The 14797-nt window shown below is 29.8% G+C and overlaps 1 protein-coding gene across 1 annotated transcript in view; it reads left to right on the top strand.

Moving 5' to 3' along the window:
• Nucleotides 1-2700: 2700 nt before the first annotated feature.
• The window catches only part of LOC107454271 (integrin alpha-PS1), a 179587-nt gene continuing 167490 nt past the window's right edge, over nt 2701-14797 (top strand). The window contains exon 1 of the mRNA XM_016071396.4: nt 2701-2983. Coding sequence (XP_015926882.3) covers nt 2763-2983 — 221 coding nt within the window. The 5' untranslated portion in view covers nt 2701-2762. The remainder of the gene's footprint in view (nt 2984-14797) is intronic.

The raw sequence follows: 14797 nt of genomic DNA on the forward strand, positions 1-14797 counted from the left end.
CGAAATCCGTAGAATGTCGACTTTCACAGGTGAATGTCAACAATCACATGGTCGCTTTGAATGTCTGAAATTATTTGTCAGATATTTGTTACATCTGATTTGGTAATAATTTATTCGTTGACATTGTTATATTTATGCGATATTTTAATATCTGCTGAGGAATAGATTAGGAGAAACATCAGTGTTTCGGAGTACCGGTTAAATTCATACCGGGCAGTGGCAGTTGACCTTAAAAAAACACACTGATGTAGAGCATACCAGGCAGTAGAACTCAATCTTAAAAAACAATAATGTAGGGCATACCGGGCAACGGCACTCAACCTTAAAAAAACATTGATGTAGGGCATACCGGGCAAATGTATACCGGGCAGTGCCCCTTAGCTACTCATAGTATCTATTTCGGACGTTTACCAAAGCCACTATGTTAACGTCAACATTCACCGGTGGAAGTTAACACCCACCCATTTCCTTCATTCACAGTGACACATATAAGTATGCATGTCTAATATATTTAAAAAAAAAGAAAGAAACGAAAAAACTTATATATCCTCCTCCAGGGCAAAATGGTGCTTTTTGATGAAAAACTTTCTTTTAAAAAAGGGCAGAAAATATTTAATCTTATCTATTGAAAGTAATAAGCGGGAGTTTAAAATCATGTATTATTTTTCATTATTCTATTTGATAATACAAGAAAAAAGTTTGAAGTATGAGGCACACATATTTTTATTTCATTTTATTAACAAATTTTAAGCAATAAAATCCAAAATGTGAACAGAATCGGTTGACTATTTCTTAGAAATGAAAATTCAAAATTGCAGTTTTTTTAAAGCAAAGTATAAACCCGATTTTATTCAAATTTTGTCATTTAAAATTACTTAATTTAAAATTAAATAAAATTTTTACACCATACCAGTAAAAGTTTTTTTTTTAACCATTGATAAATTAAATAATAAATATTAATAAATAATCCGGAAAAAAATCATATTTTGCATAAAATTATCTTATGATTAATAAGTTTTACAATTTTATGCAAATTTTGTAGTGCTTTAATCTTTTCAGAAATGTTCAGGAAAGGACTGCAAACTTACGACAGATTTTCTTTTGTAGTTAAACTAAAGGGATCACATATCTGTTAAAAGCAAAATTTATCTCTATATTGTCCACCATAGTTTCGACCATTTTCCGACTAGCTAGAGGATGCAAATTTCAACTGGGCATGTTGGGTCCCCGGTCACAGAAATGTTTTGGTCCTCTATGACATGTCATGTTGTTTGAAATCAAACTAAAAAACTTAACATACATTAAGTAAAGCATTTTTAAACTATGCATAATTGAAAAAAAAATTTTTTTTTGATATTCTAATAATAAAATAATTTTCAAAAACATGAAAGCTTATTAAAATAATTGAATTATTGAAATATATAGAAAAAAAATCAAATAAAAAAAAGAATTCAAATGGTATGAAATATTTTGTCGAACTTAGCAGTTATTAAAACATCTTTCGAAGTACATCAGTCACAACCAGTTTAAAAGTTGCTGTACCATAGTGTTGTGTAATTCTAAACTCTTTCAATTATTACTTTATTTAACTAATTATAAATACTGAACAGAGTTGGTGGTGGTCAAGCATTTCTAGTGATAAGTGATGTTAAGACTTCACAAAAAACTTGCTCACATTTATTTAATTTACTGGAGTACTGGAGATTGCTGGAGTATATTGAACAATAAAGTAAGAGCAAACTCGTTGAAAAATTCATAGGAACGGAGAAAAATATATGTCGGTTGCCATTCTAAGTTTTCTTGGTGTAAAATATTCAAATTATTGAAATTTGCATGATAATCAGTCACTATTTGTTGATATAAAAACGAAATGAATGCACATTTCATACAGTAGAATATATTTATTTAAAAAATATAAAAGATAATATTGTTTATTCTTAGTTTTCTCTCATACAATTTATAAAAAGTAAGATTTTCAAGAGCCCCCTGAGTGCCTGGGGCCCACAGGCATTGCCCATGCGTAAAGACGATACTGAACACAAGTTACAATAGTTTAAAAAATGGTGCCCGCAAAAATGTTCCCCAATCGAAACTTGGATCATTTACCTGCCCAAGCTAACAAACAAAATATAATGAAACAAAATAAAATAAAATAAAAAATGTTAAAAATTTTGATTCTCGTGTTGAATAAAAGTAAAGAATAATTTTTTTTTGTCAGTCTTGAAACAAGAAACGTAATGCGCATCACTTTCGTATAAATTTCTATCATCATCGAAAAATTTCCAATCTTTTAGCAGCCTTACGTTTTTAGTATAAAAATATGTATGTAAAATATTTTATTTCTTTGTAAAACTACTTGAAAATTTTTTTTAAAGGTTTTTATTTTATTATAGAATCGTTTGCTCAAAATATTTTGTTCTTTTTCTCATTTCACTTCACAGTTAGCACTATCAGTTTATTTCCGTTTGATTAGCCTAACATGGACATTTGCATACTTCCTCGAGATAAAAGGCAAAAGAAGAAGAAAAAATAATCAAAGCGCTAACTAACCTTCCTTTTAAAGACTCTTTTATAATGCGACGTAAGGTTACAAGATAAAGAGAAGAATTTTTAATCTTCCCTCCATCCGGCCAGTCGCCATTTGGCGTCTTCTGAAACTCACACAGCCAAACCAAAGAAAAAGTAAAGTGTTCTTTACTTTGCAACCCTTAGTTTTGTTGTAAACCTTGCCACATGCGTTGGTTGCGTAGCTGACAAACAGTATGGTAGCCTCGCGGCATGTTCACGGTGCGATTCCTCATTCAATATTAGAAAACATGTTAAAACTGTGTTGTTGTTTATGTGCTGTTTTCTGTGTTTCACAAGCATTTAATTTAGAACCCAGGATACCTGTTTATAAACTGGGGATTAAAGGAACATATTTTGGATATTCTGTAGCCGAGCACCAGATTTTGGGTGACAGGAATTCCGTCCGTGAGCAAGTGTAAGTTTCAATTTAATTGGTTTTTAAATTAAAGTGCAATGAAATTGATTTGCGAATTGAAGTGAAGAAAGAGTTCTTGTTTCTAACATTAAGTTTGTTTTTCTTACAATGAAGAAACAAAAAAAAATTTAGATATTAAATTTTAACAACACAAAAAATATACTTTAAAAATAAAATAATAGATTTAAACAATTACATATTTAATAAATTTAAATTAAAGATGTTATTTTATTATCAAGCACAAAATGAAATAAATATTCTACCCTATTATTTTTCTTTTTTTTCTAATTTTGTTTTCTTTTTCCTCAAGAGTTTTTCCTCGAAAATCTACTTTTTTAAATTTAAAATATAGTGCATTATATTGATCGAATATAGCATTTTATGCATCATATTCACCCTTATAGAGAGTAAATGAAAATTATACTCTAAATGAGAATAAATAATTATCATAAAACAGATACTTAAGAGTTGGTCTATGGCGAAATAACTTCAATCTTTTGAAAGTCAATTACACAATAAAAAATTTCAATTCATTTTTTCACTACATAAATTAAATTTCTATTTGCGACTTAAAAATGCTTCAATAAATTAATTTGATGGCATATGGAGAAAATGAACGATGTCTGTAACGATGCTAGAATGTTTCAACTAAAAATGTATTCTTATGTAATATACTCTATAATTATTTTTTTTAAAAAAATACATGCAACTAATAACGCGGAGAATCTTTATTCATCCTTCAATAAATCATATAAAGTTAATTCGAATCGCAGAGGGTCAAAACTTTTAACACCGTCGCCAATAGCCCATTGTGCAGCTTTAGTGCGCGTAAATAAAGTGCCTACTTACCTACTATTCAAATCTATTGAATCAATATGTCAATTATTTAAGGGAAATTAAATTAAATCTTTTACAAACCAAGTTATTTTAATGAACGATATTTACTTAATTGTATATTTTGAAATAAAATTTGTTTTATGTAAATTGCTTGACAAAGTTTTTAAATACTTATTTTAAACATTTATATGTTTTCTTTTCCACGTGATAAACATTTAATGTCCTTCCTGAACAGAGATCACTTTTGGAGGAGTTTGAGTCAATTAACGGGGCCCTTCATCGTTCAAACGGATCCATCATAAAATATACCACCTCAAAAACAGATCCTTCACAAAATATTTTATTGTAAAAACGGATCCTTCATAAAATATTTTTATTTTAGAAATCGAACGTTCACAAAATGTTTCATCGTATTAACGGAAACATTCACAAAATTCTTTTTTAAAGAAAGCGGAGTTACTAATTTATAATTATAAAACTAAGACTTCTTGAAAGAAAAGTCCCCCCCCCCCCTTCTACTGTCCACTCAAGAGTCGCCTCCCTCCCCGTGGCAGAATATTTTCGGACTTCTTGCGACAAAACTCTCTAGCACTAATATCTTTTTGCGAGATATTTTCAATAATAACAAAGATGTATGTTACTAATTTAAGGTAACGAAAATGTTATGTTTACAAAAACAAAATATTTCTTTTAATTGAATATGTAATATTTTTTTTTTTTATTCTAATATTATGGGCTATATTCTTGCTATTTGTTGGGAGGGGGGCGCACTACTTATTTCCTTTATAGCATTTTGCAAATCATCATCACATTAAAAAAATAAAATATCATGAAATCTGTAGCAGTAATTACCGAAAAACAGATCGACAACGAAATCACGCGAATCGGACTCTTTAGAAAAGAAATTACTCAAATTTGATTGTTCTAATAAATAATATCGTATATAAAATATCGGGCTTTAAAAACAAAAGCAATAACTACCAAAAGAATCGATAGAATCATTGTCTAAAAAAGTAAATGATCATATGCGCAAATTCGAATTTTCCATATCGCCCTGAAATATATCGGGATATTTAAAGGCCACGTGAAAATCAATGTCAATTACTGCCGAAAATACAATCAAAATGGATTTACGATATGGGCTTAAATTGAGAGCTTCAAAAAGTGATAATTTAAATGCGTGATTCAAATTTTACGTTTAAATTTCTGCAGAAAAGCAAACCAAATTTTTTTCTTCCCTAAAGAAAAATCTTTTTGCAAGAACTCAGTAGAGAGCTGCGACAATGTCGCCATGTCGCCGCGATTCTGCCACTATGGTCGTCTCTGATGTGACATCAACTGTCACAGCTCTAAAATTAAATATTTTTATACCTTAATAATTAGTTACCATATTATTTTATAAATTTTAAAAATTATGTAAAAGTACTGTAAACTTTACAATGAAGAACATTATTCGTAGCTTTAGTGAAATATCTGTAACATTATCAGGGGTCTGTTTAGATGAACTTTGGGTCCGTTAACGGACCCTTCACAAAATATCTTTTCATAAAAACGGACCCTTCACAAAATATTTTAACTTAAAAACGGACCCTTCACAAAATGATTTTTCTTTTAATCGGACCCTTCACAAATTTGTTTATCCTCATTATTATTTTGTTAATCGAATAAACCCTTTCGCAGAAAACAAGAAAGATGGATGTAAACGAATTAAGTTTTGTCTTCGGCAGACGATTCTTCCATTATTCGTCCGAAATTAATATTCTGCGTTCAGCAGTATAGGCTAAATATCAAATATTTGTATGTTGCATCTCTAATTTAGAAGCAGCAATTGTTGTTTATTTTTTAAAATTTAATTTTTTTAATTATAATTTTACAGTGTTGAGCATAATCTTGTATGTCTTTACAATTTAAGAACTCCTTGAAAAAGTTTTTTTTTTGCAATAACGGACCCTATTTGCACAAATTCGTAAAAGCGGACCCTGGTTGAAAGAATGTGAGTAATTTTTTCACAATTTCTCGAAAAACGGACCTTTCACAAAATGTCTGGACAGACCCCTGATTATAGTATTTAGTTTTTCATACTCTTATGATGTAAAATTTTAGTTAATGTCTTAATGAAAGCAAATTCATTTACTTATACCGTATTTCAGCACATTTTAGTTAATGTCTTAATGAAGGAAGATTCATTTACTTATGCCTTATTTCAGCAAATTTTTTTAATTAATAAAAAAAATTTGCTGTAATTATTTTGATGCATTAAAAAATATTAACTGCTTCGATAACAATCACGACATAATCCAAATCCGCGATTCGTAAATTAAGTTGTGTGATTAAAAAACTTTGTGAAATTTAATTATAAAAAAATAAAATAGATTTTTTTAAAGAAATAAATAAAATAGTTGAGATGAAAAAATAAGTAAATTAAACCTGATTTAACTCTTAATTTTAAATTCACAAAATCGTGACTAATCATTATTGACTAGTTAATAATAGAAACGGAACCTTTCGAAAAAGATCTGTACTGACCTCTGCATTTGTGAATTAACTATCATAAGCGTTTTTTCTTGTTTCATTTATCTATAAACTTTTCTTCCATTTTTTACAGTATAAAAATCCCTTTAATTTAACGAATCAGTAGAGTTTTCGAAAATTTTTAAAATGTATTTTTTCTTAAGTTTATTGTTATGAAAGTTACAAATAAAAAAACTAAATTTAAGCATTATTATTAGCTAAATTATGAATTTTATTATGCAGAATAGCCGGGTGTTTCAGGATGTGAAACGAGAAGTATATTGATATAAAAAGGTTTATGTTATTTCGATGTCTTAATAAATTACGGTATTTTAAAACCACGTATTTTATTCGCATGCTTCCCTAAGTACCGCAAACTTTATTTAATTCGAGCCTTATAAAGTTATGAATGTTAAATCACCACAAATTTTAGCTTATTCTTATATCTTTAACCTCAACTCGTGTCACATTATATTTGAAACGCTGTGGTTCTTTTGACGAAAAACATCCGCCATCTTAAATAATTTTTTTTTCCACTCCGCTTTCAACCTCAAAAACCAACTTAAGTGTGGTTATCATATTTAGAATTGAGTAATACCTGACCTTATTTACTTAATAAGCAACAATGTCTTTTGAGCTTTTAAGCTACGCTGTTCATTTACTTTCTTTATACTCTGCATATTTTATTTACTCTTTTTTTTTTTTCAATGTACATCTAAGTTAATGTAAGAAAGGTTTTATTTGTTGCTTTCAACAGTTTCCACTTCATTCACACTTGAATATCTGCCAACTACTTCATCGTGGCACTATTCTCACAAGCAAACGATTTTATTTCGCTTTAAATGGCAACACTACTAGAACAGAATTTTATACTTAGTCGTTCCATATTACAAGAAAAAGCAAACGATTAGGACTTTTTTTTTTCTTTGGACCCAAATAAATAAAACTGGAAAAACGAACATCGAACGATCTTGACAGCTGTGCTTGTCTTAAGGAGTAAAAGTGAAATAAAACTAGAAAAAAATAAATTATCGAAATGTGTGTACTGACATGTTGGGGGCGTTTTTAGGGTCCTTTTCTGCCATTAATTTTGATAAATTTGTCATCATCGACATGAATTGTATTTGTTTATTTACAAAAGATAGTGGTCGAGGTTATTAATGAAAACATAAAAGTTTATATCCATCAAGAAATTACAAAATTATTATATAATTTGATCAAATGTTTGAAGATCATATTTTCTGCTTTTGTATTAAAGCTATACTTACTATTCAACAGGTGACGCGCGGTCTAAATTTGATGCATCAAGGAAACCGGAAAGTAATGTCGTTTCGGTGCATTTGATACTTGTTATCAAGATTTTATTTTTTAATCAATAATGCATTCACCCTCGTTAGCAACAACCTTTCAATGCAGGATCGAAAATGAATCGAAAATAAAAATGAATTGCTTTTTAAGACTAGCGAATATTTAATGCACCGAAACGATATTACTTTTCGGTTCCCTTAAATTAATAAACAAGAAACATTTTGGTAAATGAAATGCATTCTTTGGCACATGACTTATTAAATAAATTAAATGTCTAACCAGTTAATATTTTTATTTAATTTATTTTTTAATTTTTTATTAACTACATTTTTACACGTGATTAATCCATGTATCCTGGCCAGGGCATATAGAATACAGCACACCTCATTATATGGCGCTGCTTCTAAGACAAGAAGAAATTTCAATGTTTCGATATCGCATTATAGTAAAACGTAATATTTATTACTTACAATAGTTACCAGTTAAGCATGCTTTATTGAATTACTCCAAGTTTATTTTATAAAAATAATTGTGGTAAAAGTGAAAACAAATGAACTGTTAAGTTTCTATAACAGCAATAAAATCCTGTATGAATTTACAGATTTTAAATGCAGTGAGGACCATTAAATACATTTTAAAGATCAAATTTAAATATTCAACTAGTTTTTTTTAGAAAATCGCTAATATCAATTTTATTTTCATAAACTTAAAATGCATTTTTATGTTTAGATATAAATTTTTTTTGTTTGAAAAATTATGTTTTAAAAAAATTGTAACCCAATCTCTTAATAAGTTTTTTCCCCCTCCTACATTAAAAAAGAAAAACGCCTCTCAAACTCAACAATAATGTCACCCTCTAAAGAAACTGAAACCGCAAAAAAGTCTGAGGTTTTATGTCAACGAAGCGCGCAGGATATATAATTTCTTTTAACTGAGTGTGAAATTGTGGATATCTTTATTATATACATTGTTGACATTGTTATCGTCGGGTTAACCGATCTGAGGCCATCTGAAGCGATTTATTTCATTTGAGACTCCTAAATCATTCTCAGAAAACAAAGAATTAGTTCTTTGTTTCCTTATTTTTAGGATTTTTCTTCTATGTAAACTTTTATCTGTTCTATTCGGATTAAAGGGCTCTTTCAAGCTGCATTTGATTGCAGGGAAATTTTGCCTAGTATTGCAGGGTAACGCTAGAATTTTAATCGTTACTCTGGAGTCGACGTTGAAAAAAAATGAACTGGAGTCGGAAAAAATTAACTCAATTCCGACTCCAATTTGTTTGTTCGTCTGGTTTGTTGTCCTATTTGTTTGTTAGTTTTTAAAAAAAAGAAAGAAAAAAGAAGCTTATGATCTTGAAAAAAATATTTAGCCCAATATATATAATTATGTAAGCAAAAATACTACTCAAATTAATAATATAGAAATTGATTGAATGATATAACTTATCTGGTCAATTTTTGAAGCAATTTATTTTTTTTAGAATTAGTAATAAGTTATATTTTGATTCAGAAATTCAAAAAGATAACTTTGTTTAGCTAAATTGAAAAGCTTAAAGATAGTAAATGAATGGTATTGAAACTTTTTTAGTCAACGAATACATTCTAAAGAATTTTCTTGTTGTGTATTTTATGCGCGTGCGTGTAAGATATTGACAACACGGTCTTTTATGAAAATAGTCTTTCACAATTTCAATCATTTCTACGAATATATTTTTTTAAAATCATTTTTTCAGTTGTTACGTATTAGGGGTCTGTCCAGACATTTTGTGAAAGGTCCGTTTTTGTAAAATTGTGAAAAAATTACTCGTTATTTGTGAATATGAAATAAACGTTACGTCACATTCTTTCAACCAAGGTCCTGCTTTTGCGAATTTGTGCAAATAGGGTCCGTTATTGCAAAAAAACTTTTTCAAGGAGTTTTTAAAATGTTAAGACATACAAGATTATGCTCAATACTGTAAAATTATAATTAAGAAAATTAAATTCTAAAACATAAATCGCAATTGCAGCTACTAAATTAGCAATGCAACATATAAATATTTGGTATTTAGCCTATACTGCTGAACGCAGAATATTCATTTCGGACGAATAAGGAAGAAGCGTCTGCCGAAGACGCAATTTAGTTCATTTACATCTGTCTATCTTGTTTTCCCCCCTTCCTGGGAAGGGTTTATTCGATTAACAAAACAATAGTGAAGATAAGCAAATTTGTGAAGGGACCGTTTTTAAGTTAAAATATTTTGTGAAGGGTCCGTTTTTATGAAAAGATATATTGTGAAGGGTCCGTTAACGGACCCAAATTTCTTCTAAACAGACCCCTGGCTATGATACAAAATGTTTTTTTACCTAAAATATCTTTCACTCTAATTATATATATATAAAGAATAAAAATATATCTGTAACTTACATTTTCATGCCTAATATTTTCATAAGATTGGGTAAAATTTTTTGTAGAATATAAATGGCAGACGGAATCGAACATCGCTACTCTACAGTTCTGATTTTAATATCGCGATATATCTCAAAAAAATGTATCGTTGTTTCATACTTACTCGATATTTTACTTTATTTAACTAATTAATATTATTTTTATATTAATTAATATCCTTATTACCTAAAGAAAATTTCTCAGCACACTTGATAATATCGTTGTCTTTAATTATTGTATATTCAATATTGATTGCAAGGTATAGTATTCACGATTAAGCGAGAGAATATTATTTATAATGTCGTTATTTCGCGATATATTTTCACTGCTCTAGTCGTAACACATAGTTAAAGAAACACTAATTTAGTTCATTCAGTTCATCGAATTCATTTTAGTTCATGCATTATATTTTTATCGTTCATAATGTGAGAGAAGCTGTAAAGATTTGCATTCAGTGAATGTAAGTTCATTCACTTCATTTTTGAGTTCTTTAAAGAGCAAAAATCTTTGAAGAGGCAAAAAGGAAAGATGATCTTGCACAGCCATTGGACACTTGTATCTGAAAAGAGATGCTCTTGTAGAAGTGAGGGTTCTTAGGAGCCCTATTCGAACACGTGGAGTTTAGTGGTTCCGAGAATTTCTTTTTTTTTTTTATGAATATCAAGATTAAGTGAATTTTTTTTTTAATCAATTTTATGTACTCATAAGTATTATTTTTAAATCTTAGAAGATCGAATGCTTTAAGTATGCGTGCCTTAGCAATCTGCTTTTTGCATCTGAGATAAAAAATATCCCTCGCTTAAAATTTTTGTTGTAGTAAAAATATCTTGAGACTTCGTAGAAGTTTAAGGGTGTTTTTGACGCTCTTTTTTTTCAGGGGGAAAAAAATTACAGTTAGAGTACTTTAAACTTAAAGCTTTATCTTTAACTATGAATTATTGAAAATAAAAAAACGAACTTAAATACTAAATATTTTAATAGTAGCAGTAGTTTATTTACTATGGTCTATTATTACTGGTCTATGGGCTATTGGCGGCGGTATGGGAAACATCCCTAAAAATAATCCAAAGATACGCCATTACAATTATAAACCGTCGCCAGGGGTCTGTCCAGACATTTTGCGAAAGGTCCGTTTTTCGTGAAATTGCGAAAAAATTACTCACATTCTATCAACCAGGGTCCGCTTTTATGAATTTGTGCAAATAGGGTCCGTTATTGCAAAAAAAAATTTTTTTCAAGGAGTTTTTAAATTGTATAGACATACAAGATTATGCTCAACACTGTAAAATTGTAATTAAAAAAATAAAATTTTAAAAAATAAACAACAATTGCTCCTTTTAAATTAGAGATGCAACATACAAATATTTGGTATTTAGCCTATACAGGGGTCTGTCCAGACATTTTGTGAAAGGTCCGTTTTTCGTGAAATTGTGAAGAAATTACTCACATTCTTTCAACCAGGGTCCGCTTTTATGAATTTGTGAAAATAGGGTCCGTCATTGCAAAAAAAAAACTTTTTCAAGGAGTTTTTAAATTGTAAAGATATACAAGATTATGCTCTGCACTGTAAAATAATAATAAAAAAATTTAAATTTTTAAAAATAAGCAACAATTGCTGCTTCTAAATTAGAGATGCAACATACAAATATTTGGTATTAAGCCTATACTGCTGAACGCAGAATATTCATTTCGGACGAATAATGGAAGAATCGTCTGCCGAAAACAAAACTTAATTCGTTTACCTCTATCTTTCTTGTTATCTGCCCTGGAAAAGGTTTATTCGATTAACAAAATAATAATGAAGATAAACAAATTTGTGAAGGGTCCGATTAAAAGAAAAATCATTTTGTGAAGGGTCCGTTTTTAAGTTAAAATATTTTGTGAAGGGTCCGTTTTCATGAAAAGATATTTTGTGAAGGGTCCGTTAACGGACCCAAATTTCTTCTAAACAGACCCCTGGTCGCGGAGTGGTGACTCAATTGGTTTAGTGGACCGACGACATGCGCGTGAAGTCGAGCACTTAACGGTAGAACGATTTTACAAGTACCGATAACGCATACCCTCGGTTTCTTCGCAGGCTGATCAAATGGATCATCTACTCGCTCACTGACTACTGTCAGGGATACTTGACTTCGGTCATTTATTTGATCATTCAAAGGCTGCTGTTGGCAAAGGAGTCTACAAACTATGCACTCATAGTCAGGGCCCGCGCAAGGGATTTCAAATTATTGGCCCGTAAATTAGCCAAATATCAAAAGCATTCACCCTATTTGGAAAGTGATCGCCAAATGCAAATCTTAATAATTGTTTGCCCCATAAAAAACTATTTTACTGTAGTTTGTTTCAGGCTTATTCTATTTAGATTCAATTGTAATTGGTTATGAGTCGCGTCTGCTGAAAATTACTGTAAACGAATAAAAAATATTGATTTGCTTAGAAAAATTCATTTTGACGTAATTTTGAGGATCGAGTCAAGTTTATATTTTTCCTTTCAGTGGCAAAAATTATTCACCATGACACAATTTCATTCACCAAATATACGATTTTATCGCGTTTGGCTAGGTGGAGAATGCTTAGTGACGGGCCCTGCGTAGTGTAGTAATTTGATAGTAACTATGAGCAATCAGATTAATTATCCCGTATTTCTGGCCCCCATATTTTAGTTATATAATTAAGTAATTTCGTTATATGAGACATTCATTTTATTTTGAAATTATGTAACGTGAGTTGATAATTAGTATTTGGGGCCGTTCAAAAAGTACGTACACAAAAATGGAGAAATTTTAATACCCCCCCCCTTCGTACATTACCGTACATAAGGTCTTACTCCCCCCCCCTCTTTGAGTACGTACATTTTATTAGTCTACCCCCCTTTTTCATAAAAATTAAAATAATTATGCTTTAAATAAAATTAAATATTTATTTAAAATAATTTATTCATCAAAGTCAAATTTAAATTTGGTGTATGCTTATAATGTACGTAATTTGTATAATACCTCCCCCCCTCTCCATCGTACAAAACCGTACAAAATAGCAAATCCCCTCCCCCCCCCCTTCGGGATGTACGTACTTCTTGAACGGCCCCTTTGGCACAACTTTAATAACAAGCCACACTCAACCTTAAAGTGCAATAATTAAGCAGGTGGCATTTTAGGAGAATTTTGAGTTCGTTATTATAAATAACTATATCGTTAAAATTGATCCCTCACAAAATAGTTTTATTTCAAAAGTAGATCCTTTAAATAATTTCTCTTTTGAAAAAACGGAGTTCGTGACGTTTTTAATTCATAATTTTCAAAATACAACTTCTTGAAAAATAGGGTTTTTTTTTTATCCCTTGCGGACCTTATTTTTTCATCTTCACAATAACAGGGCCTTAGCGAAAAACATCTGGCTCAATGTTAATTTTACTTTCAGAAAATTATGAGTAGATCTTTTAAAAATCCACAAAAATAAGAAATTTTACAAAAAGTCTGGATGAAACCTCGGGTATTATGTTTTCTTTCAAAATCCCAAAATTAACTGTTAAACTGTTTTCTAAAAATTCTGAGCAAACATTTTACATTTCCCAAAAACAAGACCTTTCATATTAAGTCTGAAGCCTTACTCAAAAAGGAAGAGCTGAAATTGAAAATTAAATTAATTTCTATGAACTCAATAATTACGGCCTTCATTTTTTTGTTAAAATCAATTTATTTTCTTTGTTAAAAAAAGTAATTAGTCCCGATTCCAGTCATTTTCCTTAATGTATTCTAAAATTCCAGTGTAACCTACTGTTTACATAATAAGAATGATCTATTTGTTCCATTTTGATTACTTAGGGATAATTGATACGATTGTCTGAGAGAGAGAGAGGCCCACGCATTGATATAAATGAGTACTATAATATGCCTTCACTGTAATTTATTTGTAATTGCTGTCTTGATGATGATCATCCAGTTGGTGGTTCCACGGCACAATTTCTCTTATGCCCGAATCCTATTACTAGATAATGTCAGCGTAGATGTGACCTTGTGATAAAAGAATATCGTCTGCCGCTGGCGGTGACCGTGTTCTTTTTTGTTTTGTTTTTTCCCTCGTCAATTTTGATATACTATTTGAAAAATGGAAATTCAGATTGCTTTCTGGTTTTGATTTAAAACTGTTTCTTTAATTTTTCTGTAGTGGTTTACGTTATTCAAATATCTATTATTCGTGAATGAAACTTAACTCATTTATTTGTTCAGCACAATTGATAATAAATGGAGAGCCTAGTGGAAGAAGGTTCTAAGAATTTTTGGAAAAAAATTTTGAAATATAATTCTTTTTCGTCTGCGTCTTTTACTTAACTTAGATTTATTATTATTTTTTTTGTGTAATTTATTGTAACCGTGATACATTTTTGTTTTGTGCATCTGGCAACTTCGATGCACAATTACTTTTTTTATGTTCTACCTGGCTACATGCCTGCCTTTCCGTTAAGTTAGAAATATAAATGGAAAGAATTGAAATCTTTATGAAAGAATATAGTTTGTGTCACTTAAGAGAACTCATACTTATCGGGCTTGACTGACTCGAAATAGAATGGAAAGAACAGTTGCTAACGTAAACAAATGTCACGTTTTAACAACCCATCAGGAATGAGATTAAGAAAAATAAAGAAAAATTATTAAGAAAGAAGAAAAAAAATTAAGAAAGATAAAACGCCATTAAGGAAAATAAAACGTCTTTATATAAACGTCAAATATA

This window comes from Parasteatoda tepidariorum, chromosome 9 (assembly GCF_982258835.1).
Source record: "Parasteatoda tepidariorum strain Cologne lab strain chromosome 9, Ptep-v5.0, whole genome shotgun sequence".
In the NCBI taxonomy this organism is placed as follows: domain Eukaryota; kingdom Metazoa; phylum Arthropoda; class Arachnida; order Araneae; family Theridiidae; genus Parasteatoda; species Parasteatoda tepidariorum.